The sequence below is a fragment of the Neovison vison genome, chromosome 5 (genome assembly GCF_020171115.1).
Source record: "Neovison vison isolate M4711 chromosome 5, ASM_NN_V1, whole genome shotgun sequence".
Classification (NCBI taxonomy): Eukaryota; Metazoa; Chordata; class Mammalia; order Carnivora; family Mustelidae; genus Neogale; species Neogale vison.
In genome coordinates this window covers 46,063,432-46,090,372 of record NC_058095.1, presented here as the reverse complement: position 1 = coordinate 46,090,372, position 26,941 = coordinate 46,063,432, and the positions used below count along the sequence as shown (strand labels likewise).

General features: G+C 37.9%; 1 protein-coding gene across 3 annotated transcripts in view; it reads right to left on the bottom strand.

The window, feature by feature from the left end:
* The window catches only part of LOC122906595 (speckle type BTB/POZ protein), a 66,019-nt gene that overhangs the window by 20,172 nt on the left and 18,906 nt on the right, over nt 1-26,941 (bottom strand). Inside the window, exons 2-3 of one of the 3 annotated variants that reach the window (XM_044248737.1) lie at nt 11,760-11,810; nt 186-329 (exon numbers count right to left, since the gene is read on the bottom strand). In XM_044248737.1, coding sequence (XP_044104672.1) covers nt 186-263 — 78 coding nt within the window. In that variant the 5' untranslated portion in view covers nt 264-329; nt 11,760-11,810. Of the gene's footprint in view, nt 1-185; nt 330-11,759; nt 11,811-26,941 lie in introns of those variants that run through there. The other 2 variants (XM_044248736.1, XM_044248738.1) reach the window with 2 other exon arrangements.

Genomic DNA, 26,941 nt, shown 5'->3' with positions numbered 1-26,941 from the left:
AGTACATTCAGATGCCATGTGGAAAACCAAGGAATGGAAAGCTGACAAGTACTTTATCTATCCGCTCTTTGACAGTTATATCCTAGAGAAAGCAGGAAACCTAATGAAGAAAAGAAATCTTCTTCCCTTCATTCACCCAAACCCTCCCCAGATCCATGACTTACAGGGTGACAACATGAACTTACCTGTGTGTAGCACCAGCTCTCAGCTACGGGGCCACTCGACATTTCTGCCGGAGGTGGAGGACTTGGAACCCTTGACATCGCCAGTTTGAAGGTTAAACAAGATCTCCAAAGTCAGGGGACAAAGATTTCTGTTCTCTCTTCACCCTGGTTGACCCAAGAAGCATGAGGATTTTATTAGATTAATGGTATACTATCCTATTTCCGTTTGACCTTGCAGATTGGAAACTGTGTCTCCTGCCCTGGAATGCTCTACCATATCACTCAAATGGCTCTAGCGTTCAGTGTTAACCTTGAGAAGACCACCTAATCGGAAGCAGCCTCCTGCTCACAATTCTATCACCCTGTTTCCATCCTCTGCTCAATTCCTTTTTTTTCCCCCCAAGATTTTATTTATTTATTTGACAGAGAGAGAAAGACAGTGAGAGAGGGAACACAAGCAGGGGGAGTGAGATAGGGAGTATCAACCTTCCCTCTGAGCAGGAAGCCTGATGCAGGACTCGATCCCAGGACCCTAAGGATCACAACCCAAGCCAAAGGCAGATGCTTAACGACTGAGACCTCCAGGAGCCCCCCAATTCCTAATATTATCTTACCAAATGAATCTTCTCAAAGGGCAGATAAAGCACATCCATGAAAAGGCTGCCAAAGAGGAGACAGCACAGACAGCACCACATACAACTCTGCCACTGGCTCCTTTCTCTGGGGGTACAAACAGTCCACTCCTAAAAGGAAATGACCTTGTTACCTCTCTAACTACTGTCTCATCTCCTACACTGCAGTGCAAACTTCTTAAGAGCAGTCTTCTATTCTTCAACTCAGTGCTGGCTGCTCTCCTGAAGGGCAGCATTCCCCCCCTTCTTAGATGTGTTCCTTTCTCTGCAGCATTAGAGATCTCCTTGCTCACATACTCTATTACTACCCAATTTTCCAGATTCCTCTCCTTGCTCTGTTTTCTGATCATTCCTCTGTCTCTCTTTTTTTTAAATTTTTTTTTTAAAGATTTTATTTATTTATTTGACAGAGCGAGATCACAAGCAGGCAGAGAGGCAGAGAGAGAGAGGAGGAAGCAGGCTCCCTGCAGAGCAGAGAGCCCGATGCGGGCCTCGATCCCAGGACCCTGAGATCATGACCTGAGCCGAAGGCAGCGGCTTAACCCACTGAGCCACCCAGGGGCCCTCCTCTGTCTCTCTTATTGGAGTCTCTTTCTCCAGTGTTGCTTCCATGGTTTAATTTTCCATCATTTTCTCGATCTACATTCTCTCATTTTATCCACCCCCAGTGTCAGAGTTTTGCTTTTATACAAATGACTCCCAAATCTCTCTGTGACCTGTCTCATAAGCCTCAGGCCACCTTTAAATAACTGCTGTACATCTCAAGAGGGTGTCCCAGCAGTATATCAAATCCAAGTCCAACTTCTCCCCTCCAAGGCCTTTCTAAACACAAAGCCATTCAAAACACTGGTAAATCTGGTAACAATTTTTAAGTACCATAAACAAAGCCAAAAAATAATCTGGGGAAAAAAAAAAAAGAGTTTGCAATGCATGACAAAGGGATAATTTATGAATTGATATGTAAGTTTTCTACATAATTCATAAGAAAAAGGACAACTACCCTGTAAAAATACTGTTCACACAAAAGGAAATAAAATAGCTCTTAAAATTTTACACCTCTCAGACCAGTAAGAAAAAAAAATCAACCACACCATGTGTGGGGCCATGGGGACTCCTACACTGCTGGCGAGACTGTAAACTAGGATGTGTATTTTGGGCAGGAACTTCCTGTATGCAGTGTGTCCACACACACCCCAAGACTTGGTAATTCTGCTTTTACTGTACATGCACTAGTGTAGGGGTTTCTCAAACGTCAGTGTGCATCTGAATCACCTGCTGGCCACCATCCCCCAAATTTCTGATTCAGAGACTTTAGCTAGACCCACAAACTTGCACTTCTAAAAAGTTCCCAAGTGATCTTGATGTTCAGGCCCTGGCACCACATTTTAAGAACCACTGCCCTAGAAAAACCTTGCATGTGGGCAAAAGAAGACACTGAGAAGGCTGCTCAGTGTGGCACCGCTTGTAACAATGAAAAACTAGAAACAAACCAAAAATCCATTAGGAGGGAAACAGAAAACTAAATTGGGTTATTTCCATTATAATGGAAAACTATATTTCAGGATTTAAAATTAATGAACTAGATCAGCAGCACCATGGAGATGAGATCAAACACAATGCTAGTGAAAAAAAAGCAAATTTTGTAATGTCATGTGCAGTACATTACTTACACAAATGTAAGGTTTATATATTATTTACAGATATAATATATGCGTTCAATAGAAGTAACAAAACACACTGACAAGCTATGCATCAGATCCACAATGGGAGAGCCGGGGAGAAGAATGAGGCCAGGATAAGGATATAAGACATCTTAAGTTGCTCTCTCCTGTTTCTTTTTCAAAGAAAATGAGGATGATCTGAAGCAAATATAGAAATACCTATATGTCTGTTAGTTTAGGATGATAGCCTCTTGAGTATATACCATTTTTCCTACTGTTCTGCTTTATTTTAAAAATATATATTGTATTGTAAGAATAGTGCAAGGACGTATTCCATTACATCAAACACTGGTTTATAATATCCAAGGGAGAAATTTCTTTCCTGAACACCTGGTTTGTTTTCAGCTGTGCATAGACAATATGGATAAAACAGATCATGTGGTCCTTTGCCTGGCTACTAGGAAGCCATGAGACATATATGTAAGCCATTTCTTGAAACTCTAGGATCACATGTTCATTCTACAATAGCTTTATTATTTTCTTTTTTCTACTTTTATTTATTCATTTATTTTAGAGAGAACGAGCAGTGGGAGGACCAGGAGAGGGATAAGCAGACTCCCTGCTAAGGGCGCAGCCGGATGCAGGGCTTGATCCCACAACCCTAGATCATGACCTGAGTCAAAATCAAGAGCTAGATGCTTGGGGCGCCTGGGTGACTCAGTGGGTTAAGCCTCTGCCTTCGGCTCAGGTCATGATCTCAGGGTCCTGGGATCGAGCCCCACATCGGGCTCTCTGCTGAGAGGGAAGCCTGTTTCCCCCTCTTTCTCTGCCTGCCTCTCTGCCTACTTGTGATCTCTGCCTGTCGAATAAATAAAATCTTAAAAAAAAAAAAAAAGTTGGATGCTTAACCGACTGAGCCATCCAGGTGCTCAGTTATTCACTTTGCTATATATAATCATTCACTCAACTGTTTATTCTTTTATATGTTACATACTTCTGGAAACTGCCTCAAATCCTTTGTAGAAAGAGGTATAAATGAACAACAACAAAAATCACTCAACTTACACACACTCGCTGGCCACTTAAGTAATAGGCATGAAAGGGGATTAACAGGATACAGCTGTATCCCTACAGAGTAATACCATTGGTATTACCGGAGTCCCCACTGGTTTTAAACACTATCCTACAGACATTTACAACTAAAGCATCCCATGTAATCACAGATGGGAGTTAACAGTTTTATACACATGACATGCTATTTCACTTAAGCTAGCAAACTAAGCAACAGAGTGGCATTTGGGGCTCCCTGGTTTGTGCAATTCATGATTCCATGATATACTCAAGAAACGATGCTTGATCACCTGTGATGAAGGTATGCTTCCATGTGGTGGAAAACACATTCTCAAGAACTGTTTGTCTAGTAATGAGTAAATGCACCTTAGACAGTTTTACAAATCCCACTTACCATTACTGCCAGTAGGAGCCAGAATGAAATTTCAAAATTCCCACTTAAAACTATCTTTTGGGCAGATTGACAATGAAGATGTGAATTTTACACATTAGTTAAGAGCATAAAATTTGGCTCTAGAGGTGTGTGGTACAGCTCTACACTGAGGGATCTTAAAATGCTAACTTAAGTTTATTTTGAAGTTTTAAAAAAATACTTCAAATTTATCTAACAATTAATTTAAGGATTCTCTAAGCCTAAAAAAAGACAAGTTTAAAAAAGTTTATTTTAATGGCTTAATTGTTACTGAACCATGGTCCATTATTAAAACCAGAAAAAAAAATACTTTGTTCTAGATCAATTTTTTCTATCTTTTTTGCTTCTCATTTATTTTGTAGCCAAGTCTTTTTGGTTTTTCTTTTCTTTTTTAATAATATCACTTTTATTGCAATTTTAAAGAATTTCTAACCCAGCAGCTAGTAGCCCTGGAAGATGCGCCTTAGACTCTGAGGAGCTCTAACCACACAACCTGCTGAGAGGGAAATTGACTAGGATAGCACAAGTCTAATTAATTTCACTCATAGCTGGCACCATGGGCAAAGTGTTCATCAGCAAAGTAGCCTAGTGTTACATGAACTCTCTAGCTCTTCATGCCAACTGCTCAGGTGCCCAGCAGAAAAACAATTTCAGAAAAGGGGAGGTCTATTTGAGGGTCATGGTTTGAGACCCTTTCTAGGAGACAACTAGGACCAAAATATAGTATCCCTGGCTTTTAAACAAGTTAGGACAAGACCAAGTTGTCTAGTGAGAAATTTCTTTTCCAAAGCTTAGCAAACTTCCCAGTATGCTGACAACTCTGAGGCTGAACATGTCTGTTATATATCAATCATTTATTTTCCTGTTTACTAAATCCTGACCCGTGCAGCAACACCTCTTCTGAGCCACAACAAAATAATATACTTCAAAATATCTGTCAACGGTAAAACTGGTCAAATTACAATGAAGGTAGTATCAAGTTAGCAACCAATAGCATTCACTATCAGAATGTGTCTTAGCAGGTACTAGTTCATAAAGTTGCTAATTATTTTTGCCAAGAGACTCCAGTCAAACAATATAGTATGATTTCTAACTAGAACATTAAACTCTGGAGAGTAGACAAAAATAAAAAATATGTATTTTAATGCTATCATGATGCATATGCATGATACTTTCAATCAAACCTATACAGTGTACTTCTTTTCTGCCTTCTTTTATACCTATCAACACTTCTGTTGCCTTCAGTAGACTTGAAGTTCTTTAAAAGGAAGTTGTAACTCTTCTTTGTGTCCCCTTATCACCTAGCACAGCCTGCCTAAACAAGGCATTCAGCAAAAATACTTTGATGACTGAAACACTTACCCAGTTGCATTCTAGTTCATTAACTTTTCTGCTTGTTTCTCTCCCATATCTCTAAAAGAGCCCTTGGAACAGTGCTGAGTATATTAGATTTGCAATGTAATGAGAATCATTAATTTGTTCTTTTGGATGAGTTACACAGAAAGCCAAAAATGCCTAGCCTGGCACTCTTAAGTACCAGCCTTGGTAAAACTAAGGTTCTCATCCAGTACCAACTGTATCTTCATTCTACAAGGGGAAAGAGAACGGATAAAATTTCTTTCATTTTGAAAACATGAATCAGTAATTTGAACTAAACTCTTACATAATCAGGATTCTTTGAGGACAGAAGATGAATTCCCTTTACAATGGAGAGAAACGTCCCAATAGTTTAACCTACAATATATGCACAGCTAGGCTAGAACACTCTCTGAAAAGTGTTACAAAGACAGCTTCTACAGTTCTTTTTTATCTTTCTTTTATTCCCCATAAGCATTCCTCCATCTTCAATCTAATCCAGTCAACCAGAGAAGGGGAAAAAAAAAAAGAATATCAGCAACAAACACAGGCATATCACATACATGGTATCTGTAAGTTAGCCATACAGGTCCATTGGTCTTAAAAGTACAGGAATAAAAAAAAATAATAATAATTACAGGAAGGAGATAATATGAGACTGAACCATGAAATTGCTTTGTCAGCCAAAACTAGTCAAACTGGCAATTTCATGTGGTTCAACATAGTGCACAAACATGCACAAGCTAGATGGCTGGGAACAGAGCTTCTTAAAAGAATGGTTTATTAGGGACTTTTTAAAAGCCTATTATTCTTTTTTCTTTTGGTTTAAAGCCTTGTACAGTTTCCAAGTAAAGAAAAATCCCAATGTCATACTATCTTAAATCTGAGAGATGTTGCATTTACCCAAACAGAAGATGTCAAAACGATTGTTGACCAAAAATAAATAAATAAATAAAAATAAATAAATCACAAAACTATGGGAAGAGTTGTATATATTCATTTTTGAGAAACTAATGTGACCTCAAAGTAATGTTTGTATTTCTCCTCTTAGTGTCCTCAATAATATACAGCCTGTAACGTAATAACTTCTCATTACCCTAAGGATAGATTATTACAGGTCATACTGACTTCCTCTGTTGCAAGGTTTGAATGACTTTTGAAAATCTGTCATAGGTAAACTTACTGCAATTCAATGTAGTCTAACAAAATACTAAATGTACCTTTTTTGTTTCTTTTTAAAAAACAGACACTTCTTTTAAAATGAAACTAAGGGCAATCAAGAGAGACCTTAATAAACAAAGGAAAGACTTGGGTTTCTCTTATATCCCTTATCAGATTCATGCTTTATAGAGTTTACAACTTAAAGATGACTGCTTTTGTCTTTATTGAGATATAACTGACATACAACACTGTATTTGTTTCTGTTTTTTTAATTCTTTAACAAAATGATTTCGTATTAAGGGAATCTAAAGATCAAGAAGAAAAAGTCAACAGCCTAATGGAAAAATGGGCAAAGAACAGCCCATGATTTGCAGAAATGTAAATACCAGTGGTTCTGAAATATATGAAAACATGTTCAACTCTCATTCATAATAAGATAAATGCAAATTAAACCACACACTGATTCACCCAGTGAATTGGCAAAGATCAAAATGTTTGATAACACTTGCTCAGGGTAAGGAGAACATTTCTGATTAGAGTATAAATTGTTACATTCTGCATGAAGGGAAATGTATATCAGAATGAATAAGAAATGCACATACCCTTTGATCTAGCAATTTCACTTCTAGAAATTTACCTTACTGATATATTTAATATGACAAATATAAAAGGCTTTTTCACCGTGGTATTATTTGTAATCACAAAAGAACGGAAAATACCTGAAAGTCCAACAAGGGTTTGAGTAAATGAATTATGACACAAATAGACAATATAATAAAAATCTGTTAAAAATGGGGAGATTCTATCTAAAGAGGAAAAATATTATTTATTTTAACATATACATAATATTCTCTGTAAAGTTATATAAGACCCCAGGGACACATCTGTTACTTCCAAGGAAGGAAACCAGGCCTTTTGTACTATGTGAATATATAAATCTTTTCAAATAAAATTTTTTAAAAATTGTAAAGCCATTAGCAGGCTTTACAATTAATTTTTCTAACTGATGTGATGGCTTATAAACCAGAGCCTTATGGAAGACAAGATAGGAATTCTCCATTGGTTTCCACTGCTATCTGAGTAAAATCTACCTCTGTCATGACTGCCAAAACCTCAGTCTATGTCCCTGACCTCATCTAACACTTACCCTTCACAGTCCCTATGCTTTAGTCACTCAGGCCTTTAATTCTACTTAGAGAGCACACCAGGTTCTTTCCTGAGCCTGGAAAGCTCTTTCTGCCTTCAGATCTTTTCATAGCTGGCTCCTTGTCATTTAAGTGTTCTATCAAGTATAGTATCTTGAGAGAGGCCTTCCCTGACTCCCCACTTCCAGGCTGCCCCTCTCATTACATTATCCTATTTTATTTTCTTCATTATCACTACCTGAAATGATCTTGTTTCAAGTTTCTTACCTGTCTAATGACTTCCCCCCTCCAGAAATTAAGCTCAATCAGAGAACAGCATCCCCCATACCTAACATGGTATTATAACAGGTACTCAGTAAATATTTGTTCAATGAAATTATTGTTGAATAACTAGATACTGTCTTTGGGGTTCATATTTTTCCTTAATGAGCTCCAGTTAGAAGGTTAAAGTTAGGGAGTTGCTGAGTGAATAACAGCTACAAGAATCCAGGCACACTTTTAAAACAATAGAACGTTTTCAAAAAAAAAAAATATCAGTTCATCTCACTCCAATTTTAAATAACTCATTCAGTATGTTCCAAAACTATACTCTCCTTCGATTAAAAAAAAATTCCAAGAAAACTTGGGAGATAAGATAAGCCTATACACTAAATGGGGAGTTCTAAATGCATAAGACAACAGCGAAGAAAGCACATCTTCCAGAATAGGGCAATCCTGATCATAAAAAGTACCACTACAATAGCTGTCAGGAATTCAGGCTAGACCTTCCGAGTTCTTTCAAGTTGAAGCTTATATAATAAAATTCCAATGTATTGATAAAACTGAGGCAGATCCTTTGCATCTTTACTTAGATTTGACCTTAAATTTTCGTATCTGACATGGTTTGATTCCCTTAAAATTGACATGTAGAGAAAACATATTTAACATTAAATATATACACATGTAAACATGTCCATGTATAAATACAGAGAGAGAGACATACCCCTGAAACATGCCTACACACATAACTAAGTTTTTTCTATACCAGGCTAATATGTAGAACATATTTTCTGCCATAGCCAAATATTTATCTAGTTAAGAGTTGAATTATTCTTGCAACTATTGTTATTTAAGGAAAACTCAGAAACAGGTATACTAGTATGTATGCAGGTCAGTACCTTTAAGATTCCCCAGCTGACAACTATCTTAGGCAAGCATAGACACTGAAATGATCGTCAGGATTAGATATACTTTCATTACGTAAAAAGGCTACTTGACCTTCTTCTCCTCAATCTAAGTGTTATAAGATGGAGATTTACAGAAACAGCCTGGCTAGTAAGGCTCATTCAAAGCCAAGATGAAGATGAACAAAAAGGTATAGGAAAGAATCTCAAGTCATGGAAAGCAGTAGGATAACCAAAACAACACTGGCTCCCAAACCTTAGTGTATGCCGGCTGTTTCCAGCCTTACTGCCCTTCTCCATGGGTTATAAATAACTGCAAAGTGTTCTTGTCCCCAAGGAGACCTTTGCAGCCAGCTCAAAGGTTAAAATATGGAATAATTCTCACTTTGGATGAAACTCTTCCAGTTACCAGAAAAATGAAAAAGCCAAAAAAAATTATCACCAATTTAAGTTAAAGGCTGGGGAATAATCTCCCTCTCCCTAAAAACTATCAATTCTATAAAAGTTGTTACACAGACATATTAGCATAGTCCACTACCCCAAAAATATATCCAGGGAGAATGCAATGCATGCTCTCTCTGTTCCAAAAGCAAAAATCTGTCCTGAAAATGGGCAGATCCCACTCAATAGTCCTGTAGGATAGCATCTTTTCAAGACTTTTTGAATTGTTTTGCTTTTTAATTTAGGTAAAAATGACTGAGTTAAATGCATCTATATATCCACATCTTGTCTCCACCTGGATGAGGGAGATCCAGCACAACCTATCATGGCTACAACAAGCATAGGTTTCACAAACTCTGGGCTAATAAAATCAGGTAATGTGTTGCTGTTGTTAATTACTGAAACCCTGCTAGAAAATTAAACAAAACAAAAAAACTCCCCCATCTGCTTAAAAAAAAAAAAAAAAAGACAGAGCTCCTTAGATTAAGCTTCTCCACACATCACTTTCAAAACCCATCATCTGGGAGATGTCTGTAATGGAAAGATAGGAATCCAAATCAGTAAACAAATCTGATTATAAAGGGGCTATTTCACTTCAAAGTGGATCTCGTTCCAAAGGAAAACACCTTTAGAAATGAAGTTAAATAGGCAGAACCAAATAATCAGCAAATTCTCTCTTTTCACAAATTATAATAATGTGTTGATTCCACTGATGACTTGGACAAAAATCTCTAGGGCCACAAAGAGCAAACTTAGGAAAGATGAAGATTTTAACACATCCCACGTGTTATCAAAGATTTCTCCTCTAGGTTGAGAAAATTCATTCTAAAACAAGAGCTAGAACAGAATTTAAAAAAAGAAGGAGGAGGAGGAGGAAGAGGGGAAAAAACCTTATGGCTAAGAAGATATGTTTATTATATAATTATATTCTCAAAGCTGTTTCAAGATTTGGGAGGTTACAGTTTTTCACCTCTTCCCTCAACTACAAACTAAGAAGAACCTTATAAAACTCGAGTAGTAAACACATGAAAGGCTTGGCCCTAATACAATTTAAGTGTGTCCAATCTGCAAGGAATTCAAAAACAGAAGACTCATTTCATGAAACAAACAGGCAGAGGTTGCATAACCCCACATAACCTGGCCTTTCTAGAAGCCAAATTCAACCATGCTGTTCTCTCAGCCATCTATACTTTAATCGAACCATTTAAAAATATTTATTAACATAATTTGGCCACAGAAAGAGCTCAAGGAATACACAGCAAAGAAGATCATCTAAACTGGTCTTAGGGTAAACTCTGTGGACTAAGTTCATTAACTTCAAAGCTGAAAAGACCCATTTACTCCAGAAAATTTGGTATACTACAAAGGCAACCAATCCACTTCGGTATTAACTACTACTGTCTAGCATTACAGAATTTGGTATTCTCTGGAGATTCTGTTCTTAATAAGAGACTCTTAGACCTCCCTTGAAATTATGAAAGAGAGATCGAAGTGTATTTTCGCTTTAATCTCCTTTAACTGTAGTCTTACCAGAAAAAATCTGATGACTGTTCATATGAGCCATGTCCATGCTCCTTACTTTGAAACCATCTGCAGAAAATAAATTCCCTCTTCTTCTAAAGTTATTAAAAATAAGCCAATTTTGATGTTAATGTTAAGGTTCTAACTAAGCTAAATGGAACAAAGGGCAGGCAGGAAGTTCTGTTTTTAAATGTTCACTCCAAAATTCATGACACAAGGAAAAAGTAAAACCACACAGGCAGACAAAACAGGGGAAAGTTAGACAGAATGTCTGTCTTAACAGAAATTCCTGGCTCCCAACAATTTGTGTCAGATTTAAAAAGAAAACTAAAATGCAGTAATACCTATTTTACCCGATAAAACTCTACAAAAACATACATAAACATTTGAGGCATGAATCTCATAGGATAAAGTAAAATTTTTAAGATGCTGGCCTGAATGGCAGAAACATTTTTTTTAAGTTACCCATAAAGAGATGAGCTCTACATTCATACACAAACGCAATCTGCTCAGAATCAAATGCCTTGAACAGAGTAAAATGAAGCCCATGACTTACTTTATTTCCTTTTATAAACTGTAATTCCTCATTTCCCTGACGATCTTTTTTCTAGGGAGAAAAATCACCTTACTCTAAGGTCTCTATATCATGCATTAGCAACCACTGATTGCAAATGTAAATCCCAACTTTTCTCCCTTCCACCATTAGTGTAAAGCCTTATATTATACGCTGCAGTCACCAGAGATCTGAACGAATGGCTATGGTTAACCCCAGGAACGAATATTTAGAATAAACTTCTTTTGAAGTCACATAAGAAAAATATTTAACATCATTTGTAATGCCCATTATTAAAAAAAACCCCAAACCTTACATGTTTACCTTCCATGACTTCCAACTTTACATACCATTTGCACTGAAATGAAACTCAAGATGTGCGTTTTTTAAAATCATGGTAAATATTTCTGTGCATTTCATTCTGCTTTTTTCCTCATGATCTTAAACTATGTTTAAAATAAAACTATGTAAAAACTCACCAAGTCAAGTCAGTAGGAAGACTCTAATTTGTCTGGTCTAACAGGAAACCTCTGTTGGAAATAGAGACGATGAATCAGACTTACCCAGATTCTGAATCTCATACAAGTCTTTACTCATTTTGGCTATTCCGAAAGGGAAAACCTTACAAAAGCAGGTAATACGTTTGCTAGGATTTCCTAGTCAAAATCACCATTTTTGTATTTTATCACTAGTTTTGGATATTCTATTTTTTTACTCATCTCTCAAAAAGATTATACTTAGATATGATAAAGTCCAAAAAATCCAAGCTAATTCCTTTAATCAATCGGCCTATGAATGCAGCAAAAATGAAACTCATGTTTGCTTTTTATCAACACGTACAAGAGGGGGTCATCATCACATCTGCCAGTTACCTCACAGACTGTTGAAAGAATTATTTTGTTTTTATATAAAATGTCCTTTATAAAAAGTGCTCTGTGGGTCAGTTACACTAAAGCAAGATACACTTAAGCAAAGCAATGTATTCTATGATTTTTAACGAACAGCTACCACAGAGAGGTTCCTGGTGAAGACTGAGATGTCTTGCCTAATTATCTACCATAACTTACAAAGTTACTCAAAACAGAAACAGGGATAAGAATGGTTGCCAGGCTTCCGGAAGCCTAATATAAGCAGAAAATTCTAGCACTCTCTTTCCTTTTGTGGGAAAACGAAGTACTGTATATACACTGGCTGATTCCATAAAAACAGAATCTCTTCTTGAAAATCTAAACACTAACTTTTACTTGTACACCTACAAATAAGCTTCTCTTATTTTCATAAACCAGTCTAGTAACTATCAATAATGGAAGGAGCCCTCACCAAAAACTGTCCTCAACTACTCATGCTAAAACAGGCCAGTCTTGATCAGAAGATTTAAGAGTAGCAAGAATCAGGGTGAATTGATTTAACAAATATTTACTCAACACCAATTGTGCAAGACACAGTGTTGAAGAAGACGACGACGACAGTGAAGACAGACACAGTTCCTGACCCTCTGAGGGTAGACAGACAGATACCTCTTAAGACTCGGTAAGAATTCCTAGGTGGAAGATGCCAATCAACCGTAAGAAATACAAATGCCGAATGTTGGTGAATCTTAAAACAGAAACCAATACCTATAGTCCCTTCCTCTCTCTCTCTTTCTCTCTCTCTCTTTTTTTTTTTTTCCCAAGTGTTAAGGCTTTGGTTTCTCAGTTTGCTACAGTGAATATTTTCAGGCCCAATGGATGGGCAAAATGTAAGGAGTCTGACAATACTGATGAGGATTGAGTGGAACACGGACACCTCTCACACTGCAAGTAGGAGGGCAAATTAATATGACTACTTTTTTTTTTTTTTTAAAGATTATTTATTTATTTATTTGACAGAGAGAGATGACAAGCAGGCAGAGAGAGGGGAGGAAGCAGGCTCCCCACTGAGCAGAGAGCCCGATGCGGGGCTTGATCCCAGGACCCTGGGATCATGACCCGAGCCGAAGGCAGCGGCTTAACCCACTGAGCCACCCAGGCACCCCTAATATGACTACTTTTGAAAAACAGTTTATTTTCTAATAAAACTAAAGATCCAGCAATTCCACTCACAAAAACAGCCCAGAGAAATTCCTACACATCCATCAGCACACATAAATAAGAATGTTCATAGCAGCATTGTTCTTAACAGCCAAAAACATCAAGTAGAATGGATACATAAATTATGGCACATTCATATAGGAAGCTAGATGGTAGTGAAATTAAACCACTGTTCCTCATAACAACATGGTTGAAAGTTACAAACATATTGTTAGGTCCTAAAAGAAAACACGGAAGAACACATATTGTATTACTCTATTTATATAAAATTCCCCAAAACAGATAAAACTAAATTTTAATGGTTTGTAAGGAATTCTAGGTTGTAAAATCATACAGAAAATGATTATCATAAATGTCAGATTCTCTACAAGAGTATGGGTTATGATCTAGAAGAAATACGCAATGTAACAAGCTTCTGGGTGCTGTGAATGATATATTTCTAGGTCTAATTGGTAGTTATATAGTACTTCCTTTTTATAATTCATCTTTAAACTATAGTTATGTTTTATGTATTTTTCTGTTTATATTTCATAATAAAAATATTCAAGACATACATTGAAATAGAGTAGCTACATATGTATATACACACATATATACATATATGTATCTATCCTCCTACATCTAAGCATATACCATTGTTTATTTTTTTCTTCCCAGGCAATTCATAAGGAGAAATCAGTAATAAAAAAGCAGGGCGACCTAGGAATGAACACCTACAGACAGACTTTCCTATCATACCTCCTCTCTTTAAATTTAAATGAAATACCCAAGATCTGTATTTCAGGGAGATCTACAATATTGCCACAAATGTTTAAATCTATGTATGGCTGCTCACCAGAAGCCATTAGATAAAACCCAAATTATTATAAAAAATAATCGAAAGCTTCTGAAAGCAAAGCCAAGATACAGTATTTTTTGGTACTGCCTTTTTTAGTTTAATCGCAGCCTCTGATATAACCTCCAGTGACTTCCCATCTCACTTGGAGTAAAAGCCAAAATCCTTGTAAGGGTTGAAAAAAGCTGCACAATAGGACCTCATTACCTCTCCCGCCTTACCTCCAATTACGTTTTCCTGAGCTCGCTATGTTCCAGTCAAACTGCCCGTCTTTGCTGTTGTTCCTGATACAGAACAGGCCCATTCCTGCCTCAGGGCTTTGTACTCGTCTTTTTCTCTACCTGGGTAACTCTTCCCCTAGATATTCTCCTGGCACACTCCCTCACCATTGTTGGGTCTTTCTGTAATAGTCACCATCTCTGTGAGGCCTTCCCTGACACCCTTAAAAATATCACCCTCCCTCCCCCGAAGCCACAATCCTATTCCTCTTTCATTATTTCATTTTTTTTCTCTAGCACATAAAATCATCTACCCTACTGTGTCTGGAATGCCTGAAAGGCAGATGCCTGTCTGCTTGTCCCCAGACTGTGTTGGGCACAAGGGAAGCCAGAAATAAACATTTATTCAATAAATGGCTGAGTTAATCTCTTTTTCTTTTGGATTTCCATTCTTGAAAGATTAGACGTTATTCCATACATTTAGAAAAAAAAAAAAAAGGTGGAGCCACTGGGTGGCTCAGTGGGTTAAAGCCTCTGCCTTCGGCCCAGGTCATGATCCCAGGTCCTGGGATCGAGCCCCGCATCGGGCTCCCTGCTCTCTCTGCCAGTCTCTCTGCCTACTTGTGATCTCTGTCTCTCAAATAAATAAATAAAATCTTAAAAAAAAAAAATTTCCCCTCTATGTCAAAGTTATTAACAAAGTTTGTTTTACTAACAAGTTTCAGGTTTATTAGCATTAGTAAGTCACGGATAAGGTAAGGCTATAAAGAGCTGATGCAAACTAAGCTGCATCTTCCCACTACCAAGTGTGCAGTCCCTAAGCTAGTGATAACAATCCTGGGAAACTCCTGGGAGGCCGAACTCTCTTCCAGCGCGCTAGTGCAGCTGTGTACTGGTCTACCCATTATGGGAGCTTTCTGACAAGATGGAGCATGAAGACTGACTGCTTCCTTTACTTAGGCTTTTTAAGTTTTCCTTTTTTTTTTAAAGGAGAATTTCAGACCAATATCTCTGATGAATATGGATGCCAAGATTCTCAACAAGATCCTAGCTAACAGGATCCAACAGTACACTAAAAAGATTATCCACCATGACCAGGTGGGATTTATCCATGGGATGCAAGAGTGGTTCAACATTCACAAATCAATCAATGTGACAGAACAAATCAATAAGAGAAGAGAGAAGAACTACATGGTCCTCTCAATTGATGCAGAAAAAGCTTTTGACAAGATACAGTATCCGTTCCTGATTAAAATGATTCAAAGTACAGGAATAGAGAGAACATTCCTCAACTTCATAAAATCTATGAAAAACCCACAGCGAATATCATCCTCAATGGGGAAAAGCTGACAGCCTTCCCTTTGAGGTCAGGAACACAACAAGGATGTCCATTCCCACCACTGTTGATCAACATAGTACTAGAAGTCCTAGCAACAGCAATCAGACAACAAAAAGAAATAAAAGGTATTCAAGTTGGCAAAGAAGTCAAAAACTCTCTTTCTCTTTGCAGATGACATGACACTTTATATGGAAAACCCAAATGACTCCACCCCCAAAATACTAGAACTCGTACAGCAATTCAGAAACGCGGCAGGATACAAAAATCAGTGTACAGAAATCAGTTGCTTGTTTATACGCTAATAATGAAAATATAGAAAGGGAAATTAGAGAATGGATTCCATTTGCTATAGCAATGATGCTATAGCATTATTTTTCAAAGATCTGGAACAAACAATCCTAAAATTTGTATGGAACCAGAAGAGACCCTGAATTGCTAAGGAAATGTTGAAAAGAAAAACAAAACTGGGGGCATCATGTTGCCTGATTTCAAGCTTTACTACAAAGATGTGATCACCAAGACAGCATGGTACTGGCACAGAAACAGACACATAGACCAGTGGAACAGAGTAGAGAGCCCAGATATGGACCCTCAACTCTTACAGTCAAATAATCTTCGACAAAGCAGGAAAAAATAAACAGTGGAAAAAAGACAGTCTCTTCAGTAAATGGTGCTGGGAAAATTGGACAGCTATGTATAGAGAAATGAAACTTGACCATTCTCTTACACCACACACAAAGATAAACTCGAAATGGATAAAAGACCTCAATGTGAGGGAAGAATCTATCAAAATCCTAGAGGAGAACACAGGCAGTAATCTCTTTGACATCGGCCACAGCAACTTTTTTCACGCCATGTCTCCAAATGCAAAGGAAACAAAAGCAAAAATGAACTTTTGGGACTTCATCAAGACCATTTTTTTTTTAAAGATTTTATTCAGCAGAGAGGCAGGCAGAGAGAGAGGCAGAGAGAGAGGGGGAAGCAGGCTCCCTGCTGAGCAGAGAGCCCCATGCAGGCCTTGATCCCAGGATCCTGAGATCATGACCTGAGCCGAAGGCAGAGGCTTAACCCACTAGGCCATCCAGGTGCCCCAGGACCATTGTTTTTTAAAATGAGATTTTATTTTAATAGAAGAAAAAAAAGGAGTCTTTAAAAAGACTTATGTAAACAAAAGATAATTTCAAGAAGAAAGTTCTTTATATTTTTACTCCCACAGAAGCAGAAGGCTTCTCTTACATATCCCGATGAAATAACCCAAGAAGGTGACTACAGAGGAAAAAAAATGATTTCTGAATTAGGTACCAAAAATTGTTATAGCAGTGTCCAGAGAGAAAGGGAAAACAAAACTCCTTACTTATTCTAAAGAAAGAGTTAAAGTAGGAACATTTCTCTCCAACGTAAGTTGCAGGACTGATGTGATAAAGAGCAGGTAAAGAACTTCATTCAAACTTAGTGAGAACAGTGGCATACGGGCAATAATTCGCTTAACAAAGCTGCCTATCAAGTGACCGGACGGTCCGAGCATAAAGACAGAGCTTATACTTCTGATGGAACACTCTGCTCAAGTTAAAACACAGTAAACTTAGATCCAAAGGTTACTTTCCAGCCACAGTACTTGTGACCTGAACTATATCCTAAGACGTGAATAAATTTGCAAGAAAATACACAGGCATCTGATATTCCATAGTTACACTTATTACTAGGACTTCAACATTAAGGTCTTATCAACTGTTAAAAAAGCACTTCACACATAAATTCTTATCAAATTCTTAAAGTCAGATCACATATCCATGAGGTGAAAATATCATGAATATATATTTGTACAGGAGGTGGCGGCCCAAATTAGTTAAGAAAGGAAGTCCTTCTCAAGCACTTCCAGCAAGCAGAGTGTATTATTAGAGAAGAGTAACAGTTTTCATGTGTAACACTTCAGCTTTCCAAGTGCTCCAAGCTCTGAATAGCATCCACGTTTAAAGAGGAAAAGACATGGAACATAAAAATTAAAAATATACTGAACCTTGCAATAATGAAGAAAATAGAGTGGATTAAAGAGTCCAGACAAAAAGTTTACAAATGAAAACTACTGACACTGAAACATATGGTCCCTGAACAAAATTTATCAGTAATCATTCTAATATAAGGTGAAGGTTTATATTTTTAATGCTTTAATTAGGTTAAGAATGCTCCAAGAAACTCATAACTATCAGCTATGTCTGAGTCACGCTGAATTTAGAAGGTAACACAAGAATTCCCCGAACTGGACTGAGGTCAGTGAATAGTCCTACACTTGGTGGGAAGCATCCTAGGAGTTAAAAAGTAGTAAGAAAGGAAGGGAGAAAAGGAAGAGGTGAGGAGTCACTGACATTTATGAAAAACAGCTACTGGATATGAGACAATAAAAGTAAAGAACGCTGAAATGCAAAAGTCACCAAATTCATCAGATTCCAAAAAGAATTCATAGGAAAAGAAAATTTTAGAACCTCTGACCCTAATAAAAGAAGTTGGCATTCCGAGTTATGAAAGGGTTTCCTCATCCCTCCCTCATCCCCCAAATGAAGATGTAAATACCAAAGTGATGGGCCAAGTGGCAGAATTCAGGTAAGATACTTAGGGAAAAAAAAGAAGCAGCAAGAAAAACTGTCACAATAATGAGGAGGAAGAGGAGGACAGGGAAAGCGTTAGGGATCCACATGCAGGTTGTTCACTGCAGTTCTGTCTTGTAACAGCAAATAAACAGAAACGATTTAAAGATCCATCAAAAGGTTTGAAAAAACTGAAATATTCACAGTGATATAAACATTAAACAGCTAGAAAGAGGGACCTAGATTTATATGCATCCAGATGGAAAGACTTTGAAAAACAATAAGCAAAAAAACCCTCAATGACTGTTACAAAATTTACATATTCACACACATTCTCTCTCACAAAAACATGCTCACACACTGCACTGCAAGGATGCACACTAAATTCAGGGTAAAGGCTGTCTCGGGGGAGCGAGGGTGGGAAAAAGAACTGAGAAAGTAAATAAAGAGGGACTTCAGCTAGAGAGGTTTATCACAATCTCTCCACTTTTTGTTTGCCTTTTAAAAAAATGTTTGAAAAACAATGAATTCAGAAGGAAAAGTAAATTAGAAATGATTCTGTAAAATCAACATCAGAGACATATTTTAAACAGACAATAATATTGTCTGATTCAAACCAAATAAAGCCAATGAATTCAGACCCATATTTTCTTAATAATGAAAAAACTAGTTCTTGTTGGTAAAATGCTCTTCCCTGTTGCCTGGAATCACCTAGCACTGGGCTTACTTAAGCAGAGGGAAGAAGAGACTGACTTCGTATACCTGAGCAAGAAAATACATTTTATTTCATTATTTTTATTTATTTAATTTTGAGAGGCAGAGGAGCATTTTTTAAAAAAGGGGGGTTGGGGGGGAAAGGAGCAGAGAGACAGGGAGAAGGGAGAGAAAGTGCTAGGCATGGAGCCCCACATGGACCCTGAGATCATGACCTGAGCCAAAAATCAACAGTCAGACGCCAAACAGACTGAGCCACTCAGGCACCCCCAAGAAAGCACATTTTACATACAAATAATACTCACAGTAATCCAGCCTATCTTCAGAGACTGTAAATCCTTATAAAGGAACCAGGTTTAGAGGACCTTCTCTTTCCTCTCCACCATCCTATCTTCTAACCTCTGAAGACCTGTCCTCCATCCTACTGTAATTTTATTCATTGCCCTCATAGGACTAATCCCACCTTCTTTAATCCCTCAATTTTTAGTGCCTGAACTCAAAGACAGGTTTTTAAAAAGATAAGTTGAGACTTTTTGAAATGATTTATGCTTTTTCTCCTCTTTCAAGTATGTTTTTTCTTCTCTCTTCCTTTGCTTTTTGTCATCTCCAACTTTTTTTTTTTCCCTCTTCCACTCTCTTACTGACCAACGGTTGCTTTCAACTGCTAGCAAGCCTCTGGCATATTTATACTTTTCAATTCTTAAACAAACAAAATCCCATGCCATAGCCCAGAGGTCAACTAAAGGAGAGAAAACTTAAAGTCAAAAATACTAACCATATTTTGCTGCCTTTCATTTTGGCATAAAGACCAGGAATACAGTTCCAACTACCAAATAAGACAGCAAAACCAAACTTCCTTTCTTACATTTCATCATCTTTATAGGATTGAAATGTATCTGGGGCTGTCTGTTTCACAAGACACTTCGGTTAAGAACTGTAAGACCACTAAGAATAGGTCCGTAAAGTTAGGTATGACAACCTAGTGAAACCACAGCCTCAAGATTGACAACAGAGGTACAACCCAAGCACTTCTCCCCCATCCTCCTGGTCTTGGTTAAAAGGACTTCTGAGGTCATCCTGTGTTAAATGTTTTAAGCTATATAACCATTTCCTCACAAACATCAGTCACTGCCTCAGTCTCCAAAGTACTCTGACATTCATGATCTTATTTGGGATTTATAACAGCTCTGTGAGGCATGTGGAGCAAGTATTTTACAAATAAGGAAAGAGAAGCTCGGGGGTCATGGTCACATGGCTATGAAAGGATCTAAATTCAGAACTCAATTCTTTGAGTTCTCCTAATCTAAAACTTTATCATTCCTATGACTGATTCTTGGATCAGGTATGGTCAGGCATGGTCAATTCAATTCAATATGTAGGAAATGGGAAAATATCTGATAGAAGATATATTTATATACTCTAGCTTTCAGTTCCCATTTCATTTTCAAGTGGCAACTCTGGTGAAAAGTATGACCTTTTTTCTAACCAATTCTGAGCAATATTATTAAGGGAGACCTGAGTTAATGATTGACAGGCTCATGCCTACTTTCAAGGCTTGACCCTGGGAACAAATCATATGTTCTAATACTGTAAGAAAGACTTTCCATAGTTTAGCACCTAATCATCAATTTTTTTTAAATAAAATGTCTAGTGTTCTAACATGCCAGAGCAATTTTCTAGCCTGAGTTTCCAAGAAACCAGCATCTTTCCCTCAAGATCTCTCTTTCTATTGCCATAAGCTCACAGAATTAAAAAGCACAATTTCTATCATTCCCTAATATTGATTTGAGATATATATACCATGACTAAAATACTAAATAGCACCATGCCCCACCCAATTGCTCAAGCCAAAAGCCCTCTTTTCCTAGGGTTCCTATCACCAAGTCCTGTCCGCACTCTTGCTTCCTAACACATTCCACATTTATCCATTTCTATGCCATTTCCTCTCACCTTAACAGGTCTCTAATTGATCTCTATTATTACAAAGGATACTGGAAACAAACCAGGAAACACATCTACCACTGGCATCCTCCAATCTAGCTTTCCAGTGTTACCTAACATGACTGTTCAAATTCAATCAACCGTCAGACTATCCAATTCCATTGCTCAGACAACAGTCACAGAGCTAACGTGGCTATACAGACTGGATTCCTCCCTAAGGATGTGGGGTTACAAAGACAGATGTGCCACTCTTTGTTCTTGGCCCTCTAAGAACCCTTTTTCCTTTTCAATTCAACCAAACCTTTACTGATCACAACTGCACAGACATGATTTGACTCTGATCCTCAAGATGTTCTTATTTTTTTAAAGATTTTATTTATTTGGCCCCGCATCAGGCTCTCTGCTCAGCGGGGAACCTGCTTCCCTTCCTCTCTCTCTGCCTGCCTCTCTGCCTATTTGTGATCTCTGTCAAATAAATAAAAATCTTAAAAAAAAAAAAGATTTTATTTATTTGAGTGAGAGAGAGACAGCATGCTCATCAGAGAGAGAGAGAGGGAGAGAGAATGAATGGGGGAGGAGAGAGAGAAGCTGACACCTTGCTTAGCAGAGGGCCTGATGCAGGGCTTGATCCCAAGACGCAGGAGTATGACCTGAGCTGATAGCAGACCCTTAACTGACTGAGCCACCCAGTTACCCCCCAACAACTAATCCTAACATTAACAAATGTGTTTTTATATTGCTGCAGCCAGAGTCCAACAACCATAAAAAATATTCATTGAATATCTCCAGTCCCATGTTGAACTATCAGCCTTAACACTACTAATTTCTTTGCTTGTTTTTGCTTTTTTTAAAAAGACTTATTTATTTATTTTAGAAAGTGCAAGTGCAAGCGGAGGCTGGAGGGGCAGAGAGAGAGGGAAAAAGAGACTCTCCAGAAGACTGCCCATTGAGCGCAGAACCCTACACAGGGCTCATTCCCAGGACCCTGAGCTGCAAGCTGACATCAAGAGTTGGACGTTTAACTGACTGAGCCATCCAGGCACCCCTGCTTGGTTGGTTTGACTAAAGAGAAAATGTTTCTGGCCTGAAGAGCCAGGAAAAGACTCAACTTATAGTTAAAAGAAGAACTGCTCATATTTTCAGGAACTGAGAGCTTCTCCTCAATATGTAAGTTTTCTTCCTTTAAAAAATTTTCCTACCAGGGCGCCTGGGTGGCTCAGTGGGTTAAGCCTCTGCCTTTGGCTCAGGTCATGGTCCCAGGGTCCTGGGATCGAGCCCCGCATCGGGCTCTCTGCTGAGCAGGGAGCCTGCTTCCCCCTCTCTCTCTGCCTGCCTCTCCGCCTACTTGTGATCTCTGTCTGTTAAATAAATTAAAAAAAAATTTTTTTTAAAAATTCCTACCGTCTTTTACAGTACACTTTGCCTTTAAATAGCAAGCCCTTTTGAAGTCACAAAAATTATTTCTCCAACTATTCAACCCCTGGATACCAAATGGAAAGAAAACCCAGTAAAATCAATTTCAGAAATCTAGAAGAGTCAGCGAGGTATTCAAATCAAACAGGGAAGTTTTGGACTCTGAACACAAATTCATTCAAATGTTAAAACTTACAGAACTCATAAATAAACTCACTTTTAAGGGACTGGGCCTCCAAAGTTATAAACCGTGGGCAAAGTTACCACTATCCCTTTATCTTTACTGCCAGAGGTAGTTCCTTTAAGAACTATCTTACAAAGGTCAACTTTTATTGGGTCTTCCAAAATCAATTCTTCACAATGAGAAATGGGCATCGGTTAGATAAATAGAATAAGAATAGAACAAGTCAATATATTCATAAGCTTCTGCTGTCCTTGGGACCCGAATTCTAGTGCAGGCTTTGCAGATGCTTTCCTAAATCAGACTTTTCTCAACCTTCAATTGAGGATGACTGTCCAAGGTCTCTTTCAGAGCACAAGTCTATGCCCCTCTGGAAATAATGTTAAAATTATATCTGCCTTGGGGTGCCTGGGTGATTCAGGCAGTTGAGTGTCCGACTCTTGGACTCTTGGTTTCGGCTCAGGTTGTGATCTCACGGTCAAGGGATCAAGCCCAAGTCAGGCTCCGCCCTCAGTAAAGAGTCTGTTTAAGGATTCTCTCCCTCTGCACCCTCTCCACTCAAAAACACTCACTCTCCCTCTTTCAAATAAATAAATCTTAACAAAAATATGTATGTGCCGCTCTTCATATATGCTTTCTAAAAACTAAAAGCAATATATATACCAGTACAAATAATTCAAAAGTGATAGGATGCTATAAATGAAAAGTAAAAGCTTTCTTCCAAACACCCAGATCCCTCTTCTAAAGCCTAAAGACCACCACTGTTTTGCAGCTTCAGAAACCCCAAAAATGCACACAAAAAAGGGCATGTACTGGCATACACACACACGTGTGTGTGTGTGTGTGTATATTCATTCATTCCCTGGAGGCACACATAGACCTATCCTTCCTAAAGGTTGTAAAGAATTCCATGTACCCTGATGTGTAGTTTCCAGGCGTCTGCTATGGCAAAGAGCCCAGCAAACAGGTATATCTGGACATACATGCAAAAAAGTCCGAGAGAGCCTGTACATTGTTTATTTTGATAGATAATGCCAAATTGCCCTACAAATGTTATATTTATATATATTCCCTGAATGACTGTCAGATTCCTTGCACCTTTGAGCATATACCCACTTGACAAATAGTCATCCAGAATGGCCAGAGACAGAAAAACAGAAACAAAATGAACCAGTGAGACTTAGACCAAAAAAAAAAAAAAAAAGTCAGAATTACCTTTTATGAATTAAGTGGACAAACTTCAACCAAAAATATAGCAAACATGATATGTGGTACTTGCTTGTTTATAAGATATAAGTGCTGCTGCTCCCCTGAGATGTTTGTGTAAAAAGACACTGACAGGAAAATAAATTTCAGGTGGGAAGCAAAAGGAGCGTAGGTAAGCAACTTATACTGCAGAGTCTATGTGAATCCCAAGAACACATGGTTTTTAGATCGGAATGTGGATTTAATAACATGTACCGCTAAATTCCTTCACATATAACCTGGCTATTTTCATCCAGAGAGATTTATCAACACAGAAGTCAATTTAGTTCCTTATCTTTGTCACTGGCAAAGGATCCCGAAGAGTTCAGCAATTTATCCCCAAATTAAATGGGATAGTATATGATTCCAGAGGTGATAAAACTGTTAAAATGAAGCACATAGGAAGCAACTCTTGATGTATTTTTAAAGTGTTATTCACTTGGACAGTTATCTTAGTTTAACAGGACGTATTCACAAAGGACCATGTAAACATCAGGTGACTCTCAGAGTGTATGTGTGTGTATACGTGTGTGTATGGGGGTAGCACATGAGTTTCTAAGAACAAAATAAATATATTCAAAAGATCTTATTTTACTTTCCTATAATTTAATATCAGCATTACATCTTCACTGGCAGTATGCTATCACATTTTGGAGGAAAAACAAAAATATGTTAGGGTTACACTGATATGTAAAACAAAACAAAACAAAGAAAACAACATTTTTTTACTTTAGTATCAGGGAAATGCAGTATATTTAATGCAGTATGTTTTGTTTTCAGCAGGAGCTCCCTCTAATTTTGTAAGAACACTGGGAAAATACAATTTAGGAACACCTACTATGAGATTATTCCCAACACATTTTTCCTTTCCTCACCCAAGTAAACCAAGCACACCCAACACTAAATCTCTCCAAAAAACTGCCCCCAGGTTCTTATAATGTCAGGGGATCACTAAAAAAGACACACATAAAGCCTCACAATCTTAAGCATCAATCGGAAGCCCCCAGAATCAAGGCCAACCTTACATACACCTACACACAAAACTAACCAAGCCCAGCACATCCTACATTGAGAGACAGAAGCATTTCTTTCAAAATGAGAGTTGGGGAGGGGGGGAAGAGGGTGGTTTTCTCAGCCCTTGCTCTGACTACACCATAAATGATCAATGGAGCCCAACGCCAGACACTGGACTCGGAGCAGATAGTTCTGGGTATCCAATGAGGCATCAACTGGGAAAGGAAGGGTTAGGAAGTTGAACTAAATGGGAGGCAAAGTCAAACGGAAAAAGTGCCTGGCAAGGGTCCTATGATATTATCAAAAAATCACTTGAGAGGTCCACAAATTCTGCCACTAATGAAGAAGCCCTTACCTGTAAGGCTTATGATTTGGGTAGGCGCTTTAAGACTGCAGCTGCAGAAAAATTAAAATCTTCTCAGAGCTGGCAAATTCTACCTAATGGAGTTCGATGTCCCAGCTACCAGACTGAAGTAAACAGCTTAATAGGTAAAAATTCTAGATTAAGAGTTTTCAAATAAAAATTATAAAACAAACAAAAACAAATATTCTATTCACATAATTAAAGAAGCAGACCTCAGAACGGGACAAAATAATTACGTCCTTCACTGCAATCTACTGTTTCCAAGACACATAAGAATCTGTTTCTTGGATTTCAGATTGGTATTAAGTGGCAATGAATCAAGGACAGAAAAACAAATGACTACTTGAAACTAATCCAAAAACCAAATCCAAAGACATTCAATTTAATACTGAGCTTGCACATACTGTCAAGAACAAACTAAAGCAGTATTTGGGTTGAGTTGCTATGTTGAATGGCAGACTACTATGACCTAAAAGAAAGCAATGGCTTATGATTGGCTACAGACAGTCTGGGAAACCAAGTACGTATTTATTGGTTACTGCCCATCCTTGCCACAAAAGTTTATCCAATCAGATCACGAAATACAAATAACTTCCAAAAGTAAGTAGTTTGAATTTTTTTCCACTGTATCAGTTTTGAATGAATACGTCCTCTATACAAGGCACAGCAGCCAAGGCACTGTCCTGTGGGGGAAGGGAGGTATCGTAGTTTTCTACTGTTGTGTAATAAATTGTGAAAATCTGACGTCCAATGTCCTTGAGACTTCCACATAATTTACAATTAACTCAATCACTTCTGTAAGTATCTCATGTCTATAAACTGACTTTTCACAAGTGATGTTAATTTAGCTAATTCAAAACATCTTCCTAGTTGGCAATAAACATGATAGATATCCTAATTCTTTCTTTTTTTTTTTTAAGATTTTATTTATTTATTTGTCAGAGAGAGAGAGAGAGAGATATCATAAGTAGGCAGAGAGGCAGGCAGAGGGAGAGAGGGAAGCAAGCTCCCTGCCGAGCAGGGAGCCTGATGTGGGACTCTGAGATCATGACCGGAGCCGAAGGCAGAGGCTTAACCTACTGAGCCACCCAGGCGCCCCCTGTTATCCTAATTCTTTATTCTAGAATGAAATTATGATCTCTACTTCAATCTCTATAATACTTGGAGATGAAAAATTATTCAAAACGAAAAAATTGTTTAATTGTTTTAAAAAGTACTATAGATGTTTACAGTGAAATCATTCACAATTTGTAGGGAGGGAGGGTAGGGGGAGACTGGTGTCGGCACAGTCCTCACCATGCAGTTTGCAGACTCTTCAGATCTTTTCTTGCCTCTCTGCCTTCAAGTAGTGATAAGAGAAGAAGAGATAAATTTAAATCCACCCATTTTAGTACTTGTGAGCTTGGTTAAGGAACTGGAGACTAAGTTTAGAAAATTTTGTTAAAATGAGGTTTTGGCATTATAAAAAGCTTTAACCAGATCCTATTAAAAGGATCCAAACGGGGATACCTGGATGGCTCAATTGGTTAAGCATCTGCCTTCAGCTCAGGTCATGATCCCAAGGTCCCAGGATCAAGTTCTGTATCAGGCTCCTTGCTCAGCAAGGAGGCTGATTCTCCCTCTGCCTGCTGCTCTGCCTGTTTTTGAGTGCGCTCTCTCTCTCTGACAAATAAATAAACAAAATCTTAAAAAAGAGGGGGGGTCCAAACTCTGGATGTACTTTTTTTTACAGTTTTTATATGCAAT